This window comes from Pogoniulus pusillus, chromosome 1 (assembly GCF_015220805.1).
Source record: "Pogoniulus pusillus isolate bPogPus1 chromosome 1, bPogPus1.pri, whole genome shotgun sequence".
NCBI lineage: Eukaryota > Metazoa > Chordata > Aves > Piciformes > Lybiidae > Pogoniulus > Pogoniulus pusillus.
Window position 1 is genome coordinate 26,652,876 of NC_087264.1, and position 20,957 is coordinate 26,673,832.

General features: G+C 37.8%; 1 protein-coding gene across 7 annotated transcripts in view; it reads left to right on the plus strand.

Annotated features, from left to right (window-relative positions):
- PHF21A (PHD finger protein 21A) overlaps nt 1-20,957 on the plus strand; it is a 142,667-nt gene that overhangs the window by 26,868 nt on the left and 94,842 nt on the right. For all 7 annotated transcript variants that reach the window (XM_064145537.1, XM_064145518.1, XM_064145503.1 and 4 more), the window contains 4 exons: nt 5,807-5,847; nt 10,541-10,676; nt 15,457-15,489; nt 17,773-17,838. In XM_064145537.1, the coding sequence (XP_064001607.1) occupies nt 10,623-10,676; nt 15,457-15,489; nt 17,773-17,838 (153 nt within the window). In that variant the 5' untranslated portion in view covers nt 5,807-5,847; nt 10,541-10,622. The remainder of the gene's footprint in view (nt 1-5,806; nt 5,848-10,540; nt 10,677-15,456; nt 15,490-17,772; nt 17,839-20,957) is intronic.

Genomic DNA, 20,957 nt, shown 5'->3' on the forward strand with positions numbered 1-20,957 from the left:
GTTTTGCTTTGATGTCTGATTAATAAACTTTATTTTCCAAAAATAACCAAAACAAAACCATGTTTCCAACAGCTTTATGAAATGAGGTGGAATGCAGCAAAAATGTTTAGGAAAAAAAAAGTCCAAGTCTGCCTTCCACTGATGTATATCTTTACATCTTGTAAATAATTTCTTAGCTTCCTGCTTTAAATGAAACTTTTCTGTTGTACTGTTAGTAAAGTATAAACTTAGGCTTAGTTAGAGCTGGGGGTTCCTCTTAAACAGTCCTCCTCTATAACCAAGTTTGTACACAAAAATAAGTACAGGTCATCCAGTATTTTACTTGAGCAAAAGTTCAGCCACACTGCTTAGAAGGTGGTTGTGTGGTTTTTGTGTTTATCAGAAAACTGGAAAGAAATAACCAGGGAATTTAATTTGCTTGAATTTGTTATGTGGTTGTTTAGGGTTTTTTTTTTGAATGTTTGATTTTGTTATTTTTTTTTGTTTGGTTTTGATAGCTATACCTTTCTCTCTTTTTTCCTTTAGAAAGAGGGAAATCTGTGTGTGAGAAGTAGGAGGATGATTGCTGTATTTTAAAGGTATCTTAAATGGTTAATCCTTTGTGAGTTACATTATGCAAACTTTTCCCTTTTCAAGTGTAAGTGAATCATAGAATGGTTTAGGTTGGAAGGGTCCTCAAGGATCATCCAGTTCCAACCCCTTGCCATAGGCAGGGACACCTCCCACTAGAACAGATTGCCCAAGGGCTCATCCCTCTCTGATTCAAGAAATGCACTAAGACTGTTCAAAAAGAGGCATTTGTACATGAGTGAAAAGGGCAGAGCCACGCACCTTAAATCTACTCAGGTGAGAGAGGCAGTCCTGAGATTTTAAAACATACTTCTGCTAACTATCCACTAGGCCAAATGTTGTTATGCAGTTCGCTAGAATGTGATCTCACTGCCTTCCCCCAGCTCCCCCCAGGATTCCTGGAAAGACTGTGCTCAGGAAGTTACTAATTCTTGTCAGAGCTGTAGTCATAGGACAGAGAGAGCTAAAAGTCATCTTCATTTTCTTCCATGCGTCTGACTGCCATGGTAGGTGACTGTCACACACCGTGGTAGTTTAAAAGTCAATTTGTGAAGTGGTTTTACCTTTCCAACAGGGATGGTCTTTTTAGCTGTAATTAGTCTCTTAGCTCATTTTCTATATGTTAAATATAGTGCAGCTTCTGCAAAGATGAATGATGCTGTCGTGCTTCCATTTAAACTTAGTTTGATGTTTTTATAAACTGCTTTAAAGAAGGTGAAGCAATCTCTCCCTAAATGTAGTCATCATCTGGTGAAAACTCCAGATTGCATCTTTTCCAAGGCTAGTCATAGCAGCAGAAGGAACTCAAAGCTCTTTGACCGTTTTACTGGGAGCTGCCCACCTGTATTGTGTGGACATAGGGAGGAAGAAGAGAGAGAAGTTACAAAGGAGTTGTGCAGGTGGACAAACTGGAAGGCATGGCTAATTACTCTTCTGTGCAGCCTTGGTTATCTTGGGCAACCCTGTCGGTTCCTTTGCCACTTGCCTGGCACATGTTTCTGGGGCTGGCTGGGAGTTCTCCCAGCTGCGGTGCAACAGCAAGATCAGATTCCCTGCACTGGCACACAGGAGACTTGTTTTTAATCACGGAAGCAACAGCGCACTGGTGCTGCTAACGACGGTCCCTGAAACGTGAGCCTTATAATAATGTAATTTGAAATAGTTTTGATAGCTCCTGTCTGGGCTGTTTGGGTCTCTCTTGAGACTTCAGAAATCCTGTCCTGTTAAGGAATAAAAGTTGATGCATTTCTGACTTGAAAAGTACAGTAACAGAACTGTTACAACTTGTTTTCCTAGAACATACTGATGGAGTGGTCGCTACATACAGGATACCTTTCAAATATAAGAAGGAGAGTTGTTGCTCTGGGGAGTTCACATCTAAAGACACAGGTTCAGAGAAAACTGTTAACTTATTTTGTGTGCAGTGTATTTTGCATCCAAAATTTTTTCTTTTTTTTTAATGCTTTATCCTTAATATTGTCAAGCAATGTTCTGAAATGAGAAAGTGTCAGGCTTGCACTAGTTGATCCTTTTTCATCTGAGTCCATCCTGTGTACTGAACAAGGCAGAGGTCCTATTGACAAAAAGCTAAAATTACATAACTGAATATTGCAGTGCGATATGTACATATAAAGCTCCTGATTAAAGTTAGATGCTCTGACAGTAAACCTGTGCCAGTTTCTAGAGTTTGGAACAGGGCTAATAAAAAGTGGCTAAAGCTGACTCTTCAGTGTTTTCCACATGAGTCTGGTTACAGCAGCCTAAGCTTTATTGTGTGACTTAAAGGTGATAGTATCTGACTGATTGAACTGAACGTCTTTATATACAGTTACTTAGGTGCTGTCTGCTAATTAAATTCTGAATATTTAAGACGAATAAATTTAACATCCATGTGCACTTCTGGTGTCTTCAGGGACTGTGTGAGGCCTTAAACATATCCATTTCTATTTGAGATCTTGGCTTTTTTAACAGTCTCACGACTGAGTAACTTTTCTCCTTACTGCCAAACTTCAGCAGAAAAGTTTGAAATTGATGTGCAGAATATGATTGCTTTGGTATGGGGTGTCTTTTTTTCTTACATATATTGTGTAGTATTGTTGAAAAGGCAAAGAGGCTTTTTTTGGTGGGGGGAGGAGTGTTACTTCTTTACGCATATGTGAAACTACCCTTCATGTTTCTGACACTAACATGAGATTCTCAACAGTCAATCTTGCTAAGAAAAACATGTCTAAACCATCAATGTTTTATTTGATAATGCTAATTTTAATGATTTCACCTTCTAATAACCATGAGTAAGCTTTGCTCAGTCTTTTCTACTGATCATATGTGTGTCTTGGGAAGACGACAGTGTTCTCGATAGAAAGCAGAGGTGGTTATAGAAATACGACTCCCAGAGCTGAGGTTTTAAAAGCCCCCAAATTCTTCAGAAGATACTGTAATAATCTGAGAGTTAGCCATGCAGACTCATACCTTGGTTCACAGCATGTGTTTCTAGGGCCTTCAAAAGGCAACCTTAGTAAATACTTGAGATTTCATGAGGCTTTTCTACTTGCTGACACTTTCATGGAGAAACCCTGCAAAAATGCTAAACTCTTCAAACTTCTCTATTGATATGAGTGATTGTGAGCTGTCTAATCTTAACTTTCTAATGTGTTTTGTAGTGAGAGAGGCAATGTGCAATTGTGAATTTCTTCTATAGACCAGATCTGCTACCTGTTTCATAAATACTGTTCCAGGTTGGTTCCTAGTAACCACAAATGCAGAGAATTGTCAAGAACCATAGCCAGAGTTTTATATCTTTAGAGTAGAAAACTTATGAGCAATGGAAAGTAAGTCTGCCTAAGGTGCTTGGAGTTAGCAGTCATGGGTAATTGTTCTTCATTTCTCTGTCTCAGTTCTGTCTAAGAAAACTTGCCTGTACCTGGTATAAAGTTTTCTGTGGCTCTTGTTAATGTGCTGCCTATGAGGATATCAATTCTTTGTTGTAGAGCTCAGATGTTGAATTAAAAAAGATTTGAACTGCAGTTTCAGAATGAAAATAAATGATTCAATTGATAATTCATTCTTTAAGCTTGTCCTCTCTGCTAAATGACCCAGAGGTGCCAGTAGAAGTACTATAATTGCATGAGAGCAGAGTGAAAGTATTTTGTATTTCCAAAGACTTGACTTTCAAACATTAACTTGTTCTAAACACTTTAAGAAAGCCTGTAGTAAATTATGTACAGAAGAGGGTGCAAATGTATTTCCATTCCCTGTCTAGGTCCTCTCTAAGTGACTTCTCCAAGGCAACAAAGCAAATCACTTGTATAGTCACAATTAAACTCCTGGCATTCCTAACGTTGTCCTCGGGAGCCCTTGGGTTCTCAGCCTGGGGTTGTCCTTCAGTGTGGTTAAATGAAATCTGAGGGTTTATAACTGTGCAGCTTTCTTTCTGCACAGTTCAGTGTTGATGAGTTTAGGTCCTACTGTGGAGGCAAACCTTCACACAGGGGAGGGGGAAAAGGAAGGATCACTTACTGCTGCTTTTATTTGTAAGTGAATTTTCAGTTGTGAGGACCTGTGCTACAAGTAAATTGATTTTTTTAATATAAAAATCATGGTCTCTTATATCTGCAAACAGAGTTGTAGTATGTAGCACTGACTGCTTTGTTTAGTTTTCCAAAGTCAGTCATCTACAGCAGCAAGAATTTATTTTTTTTATTAATAGCTTGGTGACATAATTGTATTTCTTTGTTGAAGAAGGATGTTTAGTGCTTGCATGATGAACAAGCTTCCTTTGTAGGTTTGGTGGGTTTTTTTACCAATTAAATAATTAATTGATAATGGGAGGTAGAGGTGACAACTAAGTTTTTTAATGTCAAAGGGAAAACAACTGTAGAGTTTGTGTCACACCTGTGTCTTCAGTACCCTCAGCTGTGAGGATTTTTCAAGTTTTGTGGTATCAACAGCAGATGCACTTAATTCAAATACAGCTTTAAAACAATCCATACTCTCCAGTTCATAAACTGCTATGACTGCAGTTGGGTATTATTAAAACTAACCTGAAATTGCTGTGAAATTAATTTAACAACTTCTGCAGTATTTTGTTGTTCAAAATGCACAATATAAATTGAAAGTCCCAGTGTGACAATACTTGCAGTCACTACCAGCAGTGGGCTTCCTGTTTTCTGCTCTTGGTGTTCATTTACATCGTGGTTCTGTTGGTCATTTTGTGTAAGCTCCTCCACTGGTGCCAGTCTACACTGAACAAGAGATGGTTTTGTGGCTTTCTGCTCCCATGTCTGTTTATAAGGTTGGGGCTTAAAACTTCAGCTCAATGTCAGTCACTTGTGTGTGGATAGAAACATAGATCTTGTTATCTGTGAAGCTTAAAATATGCTAATATTCTAGTATTTTACTAGAAAATTGGAGTATTTTGAAGGCTTTTTTTAGCATCAGGCAAAGTAATTGAGCAAATGAGTTATCATTTATACTTCAGCTATCTTTTTAGGACTGACTCACAAGTGTTTTATGATTCATATGAGGATGATTTAACAGGTACTACCTTTCTCCCCTGCTAAATGTTGTCCTTCGTGTGACACAGGCAGTCTAATGAGCGGTGTATCTTCTTGGCCTCCACAGTTCACAACCTAGTGCAGTAGCTTAAATTGCCATTGCTTTCAGTTTGCGTGAGTACTCTGGCATTTTAGCTCTAGTGACTGTGCTGACACCACCTGCTCTACCGTCTTTGTTGTATTGGTGTAACCTCTGCTAGAAGTGGTGGGCAAATGTCTGGGGTTGGGTAACTTTGTCATCTTCTCCTGTGTCGACTGACAGGGCTTGCGATTTAGATATTAATCAGTGTGATGGAGATGAGCTATTCCCCCCAGGGAGTGGGACATAGGCTTTGCACAGAACTAGAAAAGCTTGTGCTTGTAATCTCTTCTTCCTCTAGTGACAGTAATAGTCTGTGTATTAATCCAGATTAGAATTGTAGGTCTCTTTGGTTTTCCCTGCCATGTGAAAAAGATTTTCTTTCCAAGTGATATTTTAAATGCTGGAGCAAACTATAAAACAAAAGTCAAACTTATTTTTTTCCCCAAAACTGGAAAAAAAACCCAAATGCAACCCCTTCCTTAAAACCTGAACACCTTCCTCCCACCAACTTTCCAATTACTTGTTTGTTGTTTGTTTTTTTCATGTCAAACTCTAATTAAGCTGTTAGTAATTAGCTTTCTTTGTTGCTTTTCTTTTGCAGGAAGAAGTAGAGAGCTGAAGGGAAGAACTTTCACAAAAACGGTAAGTGCTTCTTTCCAGGGCTAAGATGGTTTACCTAAGAATAGATGATACAAAGAACTGACATCCATTCCTGGAAAAGTTTGATGTTTACTGAAACTGAAATCCTATCTATTCTTATAGTCAGAAATTAAATCTTAAAAGGTAAATGTTACTGATGGAAGCTGTAGTCCTATAAATAAACCCACTGTATGGTGGAGATTTGGGCCTAGGCGTCTGTAACAACAGTGGACACTGCTCAAAAATTATGTTAATTTTTTGTCTGTGTAATGTAAAAAACAAATTTCTTTGAAGGGATTTTTGGTGCAGAAAAACTTCTGTCTAAAATTCTAAATTGCTTTGAGACTTTCTGTACACAGAGGCTTTTGTGTGGGTTGTACCTTTTATATAGATACACTTTGTCAGTTGTGTTTCTGGTGTAGCTTCCAAAATAGCTGCAGTTTTAAATAGCTTTGTGATATTTCAGAGATTCTGATGTGGATTATATTTAATTGAGGTAATAATAAAGAAGTGCTAATGACATACATGTTTATTGTAGAGTTTAAGGTTTCATTCAGTCTCTGGATAGTTATACAGCATATAAACATCTACTGCCTCAACCGCGGTGTATTGGGGTGTTTATCTTGAGTACAAAATTTTAAGTCTTGAAGGAACCACGTAAGAAATAAGGGATTATTTACAGTAAATGTGTGCCAGCAAAAAACTGAATGAAGATCTGCTGCCTCCAGTAGTTGAAATCTATTCAAGGAATGGCAAATTTTCCTCTTGCTCTCAGTGTTCTTTCTGGCTGGGGCTTCGAAGTATATCTGGATGTACAGGAGATGCTTGTACTTCCCACTTTCCTTTTGGAAGTCGCTAATTCTAGCACTGAACAAGGCATTTGTGTTTTTTCCCTTAAACTAATAGGATGAAGGATGTTTGCAGACCAGTTCATCCATGCAATTTTAATCATTTACAATATTTTAAATTAAAATAATTCCACTGTCATAAGAGCAAGGTGGAGAAATGGAATATGTTTTATGATTAATCCAGAGATGGTTTTATACATCTTTGGATATGTCATTCTGAGTAGTTTGTAATGCTACTGGGCTTGAGGTTTTTTCATGTTTTTATCTCAAAGAGAAACAGTTCAGAAAATAGTAGAGATTTTTACACTCAAAAAGTGTGTGACCACTTGATGATGGTAGTTTTGTGCCTGTTTTCAAAGGAAATGCTAGCAATATTTAACCAGCTGCCCTCGTAGGTATTCCTAGGCTTGATTCTACATAAACCAGCAAAATACAGCCTAGGATTTGTTGGCTGTGAGGAATAATGACTGTTTTGTGAGGAAACAAGGTGATGCTGGATAAGTGTTTAAGGTACTTCAGAGGAATTTTAGACAAGGGTAACTTTGGACAGTTACTCCTGCTTGGGAAGGGAAGCTACAAGTGTTTGTTTTAGAGTGTTTTGGTTCTAGAGGATAACAACCAAATAACAACTAGATATATTTGATATGCAGAAATCATCAACTTGACCACATTTTAAGAAGAACATTATATTTAATGGGGTAGCTTCTCCCCCCACACCAGTTATCTGGATGCTAAGAACATTTCAGAAACTTGTAATATATTCTTCACTGTCCTTTGCCTACTTCCCTATCTTTAAAGTGGTGCTGGTGTATGCCACATCTGGGATGGCATGCCAAATATGTGGTATCTTATTTGTGATTTAACAAAATTCTTAAAATTCTTTATCCTGGTTCTTTTTTCCCCCTTGGTGCTGGTAGCTGACAAATTTCAGCAGCTAGCAGAGGTGATGGCAAAGGATCTTTCTTTGTGTGGCCTTTGAAGCAATGTTATTTTGTCTCTCCTCATGTATCAGGATTTAGTTTTTCGGAGAGGAGATTGTTTCCTGTGTTTAAAGTGTGCTTCATTGTAACTTTGCTGGCAGAAGGCAACTGGAAATAGATGATACTGCAGAGTGAGTTGCTCTGAGACTGTAATGGGAATACTGAAGGAGGGGAAGTGGGAAGAAGTAAAAAGTTGGAAAACATACCCAAAAAAAATTATAAAGCCTTTCCTTGGAAAGCTTCAGTCTTATAAATTGAAATTAATTCTTCAGGATGTTATGGTATGGCACCTATTTCAAATTTATATGTATATTGAAAGAAGAAATAGTAAGGATTGTTAAAATCTGCTAACTTTTTTTTTTTTTTTTAAATTACAAAGAAAGACAAGCCTGAAGCTGTCATAAGTATTTTAAGATGGAATGATTGGTTTGTTACTAAACTGTTTGGGGTTTTTTACTTACTTGTCACAATATGTTCCTCAGTATGACATTGAGATACATTTGTTCATGTCTACACCCCTGTAAACATGGCTAGGCTGAGCAGCCACTTGCTTCTGCAAAGCACTTTTTTTCTTAAACATCTTACAAATTTGTTTTGAGAAACCTTTCTAGCTATTCAAGGCACTGAAGGAAATTGGATTGGATTAGGTTTTTCTGATCCATCAATACTATAATTTCTATCTGTCAAATTAAGTTGCGCTGTAATAGTAGTTACTCAGTCTTTGTTTTGTTTGGGGTTTTTTTTGTGTTATTTTTCTTTTTATCTGTAGAGGTAATGTGCCACATATTAAAATGATGGCCATTGTTGACATTCTCAGTTGTCTCTTCTGCTTTACACTTAGCTTTGAAGTTTGTAGGTAGCTGTAGAGTGATCCTAATTGTTCATCGTGACTGCTTTCTCTTTCACTGAAGACACACTGAGAAGAGCTATGGCCGTCTTTGCCTGTGTCTTAGCCCCAACATCGAGGCTTATGAGACAGTGGATTTCAACTTTCCTTAGTTATTCTCCCACGTGGTTTTCCAAAGCATGTTTTCCTTTCCCTACCAGCTGCACTGGTAGGGCCTTAACGTAGGCTATAGTTATGCTTGTCAGTGAGTGGAAGTAATAATGCAGGATACTCTTTTCTCATTACTGTTTGTGGCAATAGGACAGGGAACTGTATGTAATTTCCATGTATCCCCTGATACAAATTAGAGTTTTATAGAGAGTAGTGCTGCACAGGCAGCCGTTTTCCCTGGTTTGTGTCACATGTGAGAAGAGGCCTTTGCAGAAGGTCGTTTCATGTCTTGGCTGTAAAGTCTGATCAAGCTTTTTGTTATTTAAATAAGTAACTTTAACTGCAGACAGTGCCGACAAAGAATGAGTTTGAATAGAATGTTTTTGAAAACCCCCTAACAGTCTGTTCTTTCTAACTTAGTTAGAAAGCGTCAGTTCATTTAAATTAAACAAAACACACCACCACCACCCCCCCTTCCACCTTTTAGTTTCAGGAGTTCACAAATTTGTTGAGCACCTCGGTTTACTGAAGTGAGACAATGTTAGAAGAAGACTCCCTAACTTAAGGGAATTATTTTCTTTTTACAGACTACATGTCTAATCTAAACTGTCAATATCCTTTTAAAACCAACAAAGTGATGTTATGAAGGCCTCTGATTTGGATACAATACCTCTACATTAACTGTGAGTCACTTAAATACTACAAAACCAAAGAACCAACCAAACAAATAAAACTCAAACCAACAACACACAAAAAAACTCCCAAAAAACCCAAAAAACAACAACCAATCCCTGTCCCCAAAATACAAACAACAGAATACCTCCAAACAAACAAAACCCGAAACCCACCACAAGATAAACAAACAAAAAAATAGTAAGAAAAAAAGAAAACCAAAAAGGGAGCTATTTTAACACACGAGTAATTCTTTAGTGTGTGGTGTCTGGATGGAAAAGTGATTGGAAAAACTGATGTATAATGCTTTCTCATGGCTTTTCCATGTATGTATTTATAGATGTTTTTACATTGGTTCCTTTGTGATTAGAGGATATGGGACAGAGACAGGAATCTTGTTTCAGAAGCTGATACTTGTAACTTATTTCTGAACAAATTTTTTTTTTTGTTCAACATTCAAAGCTTTTAGAAGTATGTCTGATAGTACTTTTTTTTCTGTCAGAGGTTGGAAGGATTTATTTATTTGTAGTGCAAGTGAAGATGGTATACTTAAATTCTACAAGCAGAATTCCAGGATTAAAAGGATTTTGAAATTAATGGTTTTGAAAAAGTCTTGTGCTGCTTTATATCAGTCTTGTGTTCCTGCAGAATAGGTTTCAACTGAAAGGACTAACTCAGCACAAACTTTAGGCAGTGGATTAATAATATATTAATGTTGTTCTGTCAAACTGCATGTAGACCATCCCATCTAAGAATAGCTCTGTAGTATCATGGAAGTACGTTAATGCACACCATTCTGTTTAACAATTTATTGCTGTTGGGGTTGCAGAATTTTAGTCTTTAGAATATTTTTCTCATCTACACAGATTTTTTTTTTTTTTTTGGTAGTTACATTTTCTAGTTTAATATGCAACAGCAATAGGATATTGGTAGGAAATAGTTGCCTGCAAACTAAGATGTAGGACAAATGTTTCGATTTTGGGAGTATGTGGGAAGTAACAAATTTGGCTAAATGACTCCAAAGCAGGCATTTTTGTACAGCCTGTGGATTTCTTGCGTTGGAAAGATTGTTTGTGTTAGACTAGAATACTGCAACTGACTGTAGTTCAGGTTTGAACTCCTGCTCTGCTATGTTCTGCGTTTTCTCAAATTGATTTCTCTCATTCACTAACCAAAATAAACCCTTGGTTTTTCTATAGCACTGTCCTTAAAGAGGAAACCACAGACTAAAGGCACTGGAATCAGAAAAGACACTTCTAGAGAAAGTGGAGAAGGTAGAGGATGGAGCTGCAGACTCTACAGGAGGCTCTGAAAGTGGAAATTCAGGTTCACCAGGTGATTTGTATTCATTCTTGCTTTGACTTTTCAAGTAGCAGGAGCACTAGTATTGCTGATAATACTACAACTAATGGTAGCATTAAGCAATAGCACTACAACTATAGTAATAATTGTTTTATAGGCTTGGAACTACTTTAGAATTTTATGCTCTGCATTTTGACCCCACCACCTGTTGTTTTTTAGCAAATGTGGAAAATCTACACTTCAAGCTGTGGGTGGGGATTTTTTCTTTTTAATGTTTTGTAGCAGTGATAAAAATGTTCTGAAAACTCTGTGTTCAGCAACTTGCGTCTCAAAGGTTTTTCTAATGTTCTGAAGCCAACTTCAGTGTTCATTTGGCATTGGAAGAATATGGTGGAGAGGAGCTTTCAAGCTAAATGTGCATTTGCTGCACAGTCTCACTTGGTGCTTCTCTTCTGGAGTGTCTTGTACTTTAATACCTTCTAAATGTGTGGTTGTATACATTTGTGAACCAAAAGGTTATGGTACTTGAGTCCAAATTTACATGTTGGGTCTTCTTACTGGTAGCCCATCCAGTATTATATGGCAGTAGAGATGGAGGTTGTCACTCCATTAGACTATGAATGAGAAATATTAAAAATAATGATAAAACCTAATTTAGCAAATGTAAGAGTACATATGCATATTAATTCTTGGAACAAAATTGTTACATCCATAAACACAGAGTAGCTGCCAACTTGAAATGTTAAATCTATCAGACAGACCTTTTCTAGAGACAGTTCTCCAAGTCTTTCTGTTGGGCATCTGAAACTTGCCACTGTTACACAGTGGATGAAAGAAATGCATGGTGTGGCACACTGATCAGCGTAGTCCATCATAAAAAAAATCTATAAAATGTTTCCAGCCTATCTGGTGTCTTGCCTAAACAAGTGGTCTAGGTGACTTGGTCAGTAGTTACCACAATGAGGAGCACAGTGCAATAACTATGGAGACAGACTGAAAGAGTTCCAGTATATGAAAGGGGCCTACAAGAAAGATGGTGAGGGAATTTTTAAGATGTTGGGTAGTGATAGGACTAGGGAGAATGGAGCAAAACTAGAAGTGGGTGGAGTCAGATTGGATGTTAGGAAGAAATTCTTCACCATGAGGGTGGTGGTACAAGCCCCCCCCTTCCTGGAAGTTTTTTAGGCCAGGCTGAATGGGACTCTGAGCAACCCGATCTAGTGTGAGGTGTCCCTGCCCATGGCAGAGAGGGTGGAGTTAGATAATCCTTGGGGTCTCTTCCAGCCCTGACAATTCTGTGATTCTATGAACTTAATGAGTAGATTAGTGAAATGAAGCTATGTCTGCTTTAGCTAAAGACAACTTTCATCTAGGAAGGAAAACTTGAAAAAGCTGAAGATGAATTTCCAGCACCTACACATATGTATTTTGCTCTCCTCAGGAACAACCTTGCATGCAAAACTTCACTGAAATTTTGGTAGGGCAATATGGAAATTCAGAAATTACTCATGGCATTTTGCCACTGATAGTAAAAAGTTCAAGGCAAGTAGTATTCTTTTCAGCTATTCACCTGCTGTGTGGTGATCAGAACATCAGTCATACTTGTGTTTGCATAACAGCATTTACCTTGTGTTTGTATCCACATTCTCCTTTATGCCTAAGCTAATAAAAACTTGTAAGATTGAATTTTGAATAGTTGTTGAATGATGATGATGATGCATGGGGATGAAGACTGGATGAAGCCTTTTTTTGACCCTGTTTGCCTTAGCTTTGCCCAATCCTCGTTACAACTGAGGTCTGCATTGAAATCAACTTCAACTACTTTTGGGTTTTTTTTGTGAAACTAGACAGGCCCTTAGGTCAGATGTCCTTTAATATACTCTATATTCCCATAATTCAAGCTAAGAACAACCCTAAATCTTCACAGTGGAAAAAAACCCCACTTGCAACAGCATATTGAACACTTCAGTAAACTACTTTAACTGTGCTTGAGTGGTTACTCTTGCAGTTGTCAGATGGCCATTAATAGAAATGAAACTGGTTTTGACACACATAAAAAAGAAATCCTCAAATGAAATGCTTGAACTGTATTGTATATCTGCATTTTGTAACTTAAAGGGATAGAATCTGTCCCTTCTTGTGGCAGTGCTCAGGATTTGTGCAGAAGTGGCTCACCTGTCATCCTCTCCTTATCTAGTAGTTCTTTATCTTCAAGCTCCCTGAAAAAGCTTGCCATCAACATAGTTTGTTGTCCCTTTGTAAGTGGGGTGAAGATGTCTGATGAGCACACAGAGCTCATCTCAGTGCTGATACGGTGTGTTAACCTGTGACTGCTTCCAGAACTGTAGAAGTGATGCTCAGTGTCACTGTTTTTGTTAGCAGAGTAGCATCTTGTTTCCTGCCTATCCCAGTTCACCTCCACATCTTTGTCTGAAGCTGTGATACTGTTGCTTTGCAAAGTGTGTCTTAGGCTACCAGTAAGGGCCCAAAGGAGGTGTTCAGTAGTTTAGGAGAAGCTACTTTGTTTTGATTTTGATGATTGTAGAGTTCTTCATAAGGATGTTTGACCAGGTTACTTCTTGTTTCAGAGTACAACTTGGATGTTCAGGTAACTTCTATATTGCCTGTCCTGAGAAAGAGATGCATCACATCTAAGTATTTAGTTCTGTAACTGTATTGACTTAAGGTTATTTTGAAACATTCTGCTCTTCATAGTTATGATCACAAGAGGTGTTAAAGGAGTTATATTTAGCTATTCTCACAGAAGGCTTGGATTTCATAGATGACTCCTTAAGCTGATGTGTGGAAAGAACCTAAACATCCTTTTCCTTCTCTCATTTCATATAAAAAATATCAATAGGTTTTAAAGTATCTTGAATCGAGCTTGCACTTGGGATCAGTGCAGATGAATGTTGTGATTTTGTAGGGTTTTTTTTCCTTACAACTGAACGAAACTTGGTTTGTACAAGTACTTTGTATAAAAAGTAGCAGAATTGTTGCTTGACAAACTCTGATGTGGCAGAAAGCATGGAGGAAATAAGCTAAGCATGTAAGCACAAGGGTCAGGTAGCTGCTATGACACTGTGTGGCAGCATGACGACACAGTGACAGTCAACGTAGGTAAATGCCAAGTGATGCACTTTGGTAAAAGTCCCAGGTTTACATCTGCAGTAGCGGGCTGTGAAGGAGGTCTTGCAGCACAGAGTTGTTGAAGCTTGCATGCAGTTTTAAATTTTGCCTTTATGTGGTAGAGACAAACTATAGAAGAGTGCTAAGAGTGAACAAAGCAACGGAATGATTTGTGTACATGAACGCTTTCAGTCTGAAGAAGTGTCTGACGGAATGTGTAGAAAAAATGTAGGAAGAAGTCAGATAGAGACAAATCATAAAAATATAGAATATCTGAAGTTGGAAGGGAATTCTAAGGCTCACTGAGTCTGATTCCAACTCCTCCTGACATGGGTCAAGACTGGTTTTCCATAATCTCCCTTACCTGTCATGTTTGCGTTATCAAGAGTTAGGTTTGAAATAAAAAGGGGCCCTTTTACATAAGAGCCTGTGGTTATACTTTGGAACTTACTGCCACAATCTTGAGTGTTTTCCTGAGTTGAAAAGGTAATTAAGGAAGATTAATGGAAGAAAAGTGTATTACCAGCTATTAAACCTAAGACATAATCTTTGAAGACAGCAGAGATGTAAATTGCTGTAAGGGTGGGGGAGATAACAGACTGCTTGTCCAGCACAGACATCCTGCTGATGCCTCTGTGTGTTGTTATCTAGTACTAGAGTGAAAATGCAGCAGGTAAACCTGGGGTCTGACACAGAATTTCCTGTGTTATGCCTTTGTTTTGTTGGGTTGTTTTTTGTTAGTACAGTTTTTAGGATCTGAAATTAAATAAACAGCATTAGTTGACAAAGTCTGAGTTGTGTGGGCAGTATCATTGCAGGTAAAATGAAATATGTATTGTCTGCTTTGTCCTTCTGTTTCTTACTCCTTTTCCTGATTCTGATGAGCAAATAGAAAAGAAAGTGCAGACTTCACACTGATCTTTTCCTATGTGAAAGGGACGTGGCAAAGCAAATGAAAAATGTACACCAAAAAAGAAATTGGTGATTTGTAGTTTATATTGCCTCTCCGTCCTGATCTCTGGTTTTCTTTGGTGACACACTTGGGTCACTTTCCCCTTGCTTAGCAATGAACAGCATTCTCCCACAGCTGCTTGTGGAAAGTGAAGGAGGAAGAATAGTGAATGGTAACCATCTGTCTGCTTTCCCTTGGATGTGGAGAGCATCTCTTTTACAATGATCTCAATCTCTCTCTGAGAGAGAAAAGTGGCAAAGATACTTCTGAACATGAGTCTTCCATGTGGTACCAGCCAGCCCAACATACAGGCAGACCCTCAGTACTTGAAACATTCTGCTCTTGAATATACAAACAGCTTTTGTGCCTGAAGCAGTTATCTGTGATTTGTGTTTCTTGCGACTGCAAGCAAAGAAAGCAGCACTTCTAGAGGAGACACAGCTATTAGATTATCTTCCCCAGCTGGCTGAAATTGTTCTTAAAAGGCATCACTTGTTCAAGAGCTGCTTAGGAGAAGAAGCAAAAGTGGTTGCTTAGTGTGGCAGTTCTGTGATATTAATAAGAATAGGTTTGGAAATTACATAATACTGGATTCCAGGCTTTGCTATTGAAATGCTGTAAACTGAATCGTTTTGCTTTTACAAAGGTTCTTCAAAAATGTTGAGTTCTAAACTGTACAACAAGATCTGTAACAAAAATCTTCATTGTATTGCATTTTTTTTTTCTTTCTAGAAATTGGTTGCCCAAATGAAGCAAGATCCACAGGTAACTATATATTTTTATCTGACATTGTTTATCCTTAAATACAGAGAATGACAGTGTATGAAGCTTGAGAATTTTACATATTTCTTGATCATAGTTTTATTTGCTAGCTCAGTGTTCAGAAGAAAAACAGTAAGATAGTTTTAAAAAATGTAATATAGTTTAAAAATACCAAATTTATTTTTTTTCCTTTAGGATCTTTTTGCTTCCTATTATTTAATAATTTAAATCCTGTTAATGGTTGAACTTGATGATCTTGGAGGTCTTCTCCAGCTGAAAAAACTTCATGATTCTAAGTGACTCTCATCCTGTGGTGCACTTTCATCATGCACTATATTTCTGATTCTATGGGAATCCCTCTTTATTAAATGTGCCATTACTAGAATTTGATTTGTTTTTTTCTTCTTTAATTATCAGAGGGTTCAGAGTTGTACATGAAAAGATTGGATGTTCTGGCCACAAAATTTTGTCCAAATTAAGAATGCACCTTAAGGTCATGTTCAGGTTGCCTATCTTAGCTATCCAACCTCAGCACAGTATCCAAAGAGAGGACACTTGGCCTTGGGATGCTTTAATTGCTAGACATTGTTAGATAACTTGATAGAATTGTTAGATAGCTACAGACTCCTAGTGTAGACAGCAGGAGCCTTTCCTTTCCCAAGGAATGTGTAAGGAGGCTGGGCTATCTTGTACAGCAATTAAGCTTTTCAGTGTGCTGAATGAGGAGTTCTGTGGAGATTTCTACCTAGCCTCAAATATTGTGTACAAGGATAAAGGCAGCTCACTTGAGGCTTGCTATTGAGTTCTCCATTCCCATACTACACTAAATGCCCTATAATTTTCTGAGGATATATTTTTCTAAGCTCAGTGGATTAGAAGGACAGGGTTTTTTTTGTGACAGTCAGGTAGCTAGGCTCCTGACAGAGAGGGGTGAACAGGGGGCAGGATGTTACTGGAGAGATTTTTGGTCTAGAACTTCCTTATTCTGATAGGATTTGGGTAAGGTTTTCTGCACTTAACTTGCCAGGCAAGTCTGCTAACAATTAGCCTGCAGAGCAGTTTGATTTAAATTCTTATCTGCTGAAAGCCCAGGTCATGCTGCAAGCAGCCATGCAAAGTTCTTGGAGCCAAGGAGAATAAATCTGGTCCTTGCTTCCTGTGCTCTTAATGAGCTGGGATAAAAATATATTAAGTGGAATCTAGAAGGGAGGATAACTGCTCTATCTGTTTTTCCTAGAGTTGTGTGTACGTTGGAGAAGTCTTATCTATAAGCTGAGCTTGTAATGCATTTCAAAATTGTATGGGAGAATAGAAAAAGTTCCTCTAAGGATATTAGTCCTATGTTTTAATATTTCTCTGAAGTATAGCAAACCTACATAACCTGGTGGAAAGCATTTATGACATAAATGAGAACCAAAAAAAAGTGATGGGGGGGGGAAGAAAAATAGAGGAAAGCTCACTTTCCTATCACCTTTTTGCAGAGCTTTACAGGCTTTAATGTGAGGAAATAATATCTTTATTTTCTTTACTTTTAGTAGAAAAGAAATAGCCCTGGTAAAATACTGTTTTCTGACTGCATCTTTATAGAGATACCTAGGGCTTTCAAATCTTAAAACATTGTGAGGCGAGTACTGATTTAAATGATATGCTAAGCAAATTTAATTCTCTTAGATGCAGTCTGAGGCATAAATGCACTTGGAAATGAAGACTTAGATACACTTGTCAAATGAAGGCAAACATATGAATTAAGATTTAATAGATATGTTTGCTCTGTCACCCTACACAGTGACATGTATGACAATGTTGCTTAAGTAGCTTAGGTAAGAATGTTCTAGGTAGCATACCGTAGTGTACTATTGTATACAAGATGATACTGTTGTATTGCATATTAACAAGCATTTCTTCTTTAACTTGTAAGCTTGATGAAATGTACAAATGTGCTTTATCATGCAGTAAGCACTAATGGATGTTTTAATAAAAATCTTCATTCCAAACTGGATTGTCTTTGAGTGCTGCAAAGGTTGTCTGATTATTGTTGCCTTCAGTGACTAAAGTAAGGCTTTGTTGAGCCTCTTAAATGTATTGGCTGTACGTCCTGAGGTGCTTGCTCTATTTGTAATACACTAATTAAAGAAAAGACAAAAAACACACCCCAGAACTAAAAACAAACAAACAAACAAAATAGGAAAAAAGTAATCAACAACAAAAAAATAAACACCTTCCTGCTACTACTCCATGTTAACAAATGGAATATCTTTCTCACAGATATTTTTTCTTTCTAATCAGAATGCTGATTTGAAGAAACAGCTTCATGAACTTCAAGCTAAAATCACAGCTCTGAGTGAGAAACAGGTAAGGAAACAGAGATTTATTTTTAACACCTTCTAAAGATGTCTATTTTCCCAGCTTTCAAGAGAGCTGCCAGATTTTTAAGTTCAAAAATAAGTGTGGGCAACCAGACGTTTTGAGGCTTTATTTATGGATTTTCTTTCCGCAAACGAGAAGATGAGTTATTGCGAGCCTATCAAACAAACAACTAGTCTAATCAGTGGAAGCTACAGCAATTTTTCTTGTGTTGAAACTAGTGTTTCATATTAAGGGAGCTGGGAAAATGAATGAGTTTTGTCATTTCCTTTATTATTACCTTGAATCTTGTTCTATACCAGACCATTTTGGCTTGGGCAGATCTTGAGATTTTGTAGTAGTTATCCACACTGTGCATTTGGATGAGCATACTGGAATTTTTCTTTGCATCTAGACCAACTAATTTCATGTCAGTTATGAACACCTATGGACAATTTGGAAATTAGTTGTGTAATTTATCATGTACTTTAGTACACAATTGTCTAACATTTGCCATTTAGTAGGTATTCTTTTTGACAGGTCTAAAGTTCTGAGTAGTAATCACATATGAATGCTTAATGGAAAGATAGTGGGACTTGAAGATACATCTTGTGAGTACCTAGAAGAAACATAAATTACATTGAGAGATCTACAAAACTTGTTCTTGTGTTTTTAAAACAAACAAAATCAAAAAACAACCTAACATGACAGCAGCACACACAAAACTTACACCCAAACTACATGCAAAAGCTAAATTAACATATGCAATCTCTTCATTTTACTACTCATGTGTCTATAATGAAGCCAAATTAGGCCAACAGATGACACCTTTGAAGAAAGGAAATGTTTTAGGACATGTGCATAGGTAAGAATATAGCTCTGCATCTGTGTCACACCTAGATACCTGCACTCCTCTGCTATTATCTGCATGTGGTCTGCATTGAGAAATGTCGTTCCTAAGGACTTGGGCAGACAGTGATTAACATTTATCTAGAAATTTCATTTGCAACAAAATGATAGTGTGTTTTGGTGGTGGAACAGGGAGTCTAGGAAGGAACATGTAAGGATAATAAAGAAAATGATCTTTTAATGAGAATACTAACTCAACAAAAACAGAGGTTTTGCTGATGTGATGGCATGCCTCTCTTGAAGATGATTTATTCTCTGAAACCAGCATGGGCCTCTGCATGTGGCCATGTCTCACAGCAAGCAGCTTCAGCATTCTCTGGTAAGCTCTGGAGGTCCATGGTAATTTCAAAATTAGCTTGCCTTGATGCCATGAAGTTAAGTCATGTTGACTACCAGTTCACATGATCAGCAGAGACAGGCAGTGAGCTAGCAAGTGGAAGGTAAGAAGGAAGTAAGTATATCTTACTGTAACTTTTAAACTTGGATTTGTAACGCTTTAGAGTGGCCTGTACTGACATGTATTCTAAATTGCCCATCACCAGAAATGCAGCTGTGTCTTTTCTGCTGAAAATTGCAACTCAGAGTACTGAAGTGCACTTGTTCATGATGAACATGGACTAAGTTCCCTAAGGCTTAGAAAAAGAATTTTTCTGACTCCACTTTCACTGCACAGTGTAGTCAGTATGAAGCCATCAAATCGGTTGCCACCTTTGTATTTTTATGGATTTCATTATCAGTAGAACAGTGAACTTCTCTACGATTGAAACTTAAATGTTGTATTCGCCACCAGACCACAGACCTGCCAGCTGTCCCAAACAATAGTGTTGCTCAAGTAGAGTGGCTGCTAAAATGCAGTGGTCATGGGAGATGTGAGTTCTTGGCAGAGGGAAGCCCCAGAACTTCCCAATGCAGAGAAAGACTCACCCCTTCTTCATTGTAGGAATCTGTTGTATAGACATCTGTGGCTTAGCAGTGTGGTTGAGCAGCATTTTAGAGACTACAACAAAGCTCCTTTCCTCTGTCCTCACATTCTCTGTAGGAAAAATAATGATTATCAATTGTTTTATGGGGAGAATATTATCCAACAATTTAATTCTCGCTCAGCATGGAGCAATGTGCAGTTTTGCATAGTAAGTGAACACTTTACATCGTGCAGTGCACATCCTAGAAAGGACTGCAACATGCGCTATCTGTACTCTTGTTTAGAGACAGGTAAGTAGTCTTGATGCCTGTTGTTTGATGAATAAACTGGCAGCCTAACTCTACCTTGGACAGTTGTAGGAGGCACAACTCTCACCATGTGATTGGCTTTTAATGAAGTGTGAAAATGTAAAGTTCCAGCCTTTGCAGTCTCCCTACTCAGACAGTGGTGTGGAGCTGAGACCCTGTTGTTAGGCAGAAAAATGAAATATTTCTGGCTTCTGAAATACTGTGTCAGCCTAATGTAACCTTTTTCTTTGCTCTCTTATTTAATGAAGTTGCATGAAGACTTGTGGAAGAACCAAGTCAGTGGTAGGTTAGCTAAAAGCTTTTAGTTGCTTTAGGACTTCTCTCCATTTCTGAAGCATTGTGAGAACAGTGCCGACACTCGCTGCCGGTCGCTGTGGTGATTCATAGTGGCTTAGGTTTCTTGCTGAGAATAACGACAGCTCTGTTCAGAAGTTCGTGAAATTGAAGAGATCTGGCAAAGTACAAAAAGAAAGCAAGTAGGCTGTGCAGCGTGTGGGCTTAAACCTAAAGAAATTTGTTAGCTGAATCAGGGTTAAACTGCTACAGCACAAGGTGTGTTGTATAGTCTTCAGGTTTCTTTGAAAATGGGAAAGAGGTGGAGGTAAATGCCTTTGATTTGTTTCACCTGGGAGATGATGGAGCAATGTATGCTGGTGGCCTTACCCTATGGAAGAGAAGCTTCAAAAAGAGGGGAAAAAAAAGATATTTGAAAGTAATTTAGATTTAAAGGGCAGTAAACACGAAACCTTTAAGTGACTATTTTCCTCTGACAGTCTCTCTATGTTATCATGGAACTCTAAACTGTGCTTACCTTATTTTTGTAATCTGTGGGCAGTAAGGTGAATTCAGTTTAACAATCTCTTTCGTCAGCTATAAATTTGAGTGCCACAATTTGGAAATCCTGAATGTGCTGGCTTTAAAACTGATTTCCTCTTTCTTCACCCACCTCTCTCTTCAATAAAGAGAAATCAAGAGTAACTTTCTGCAAA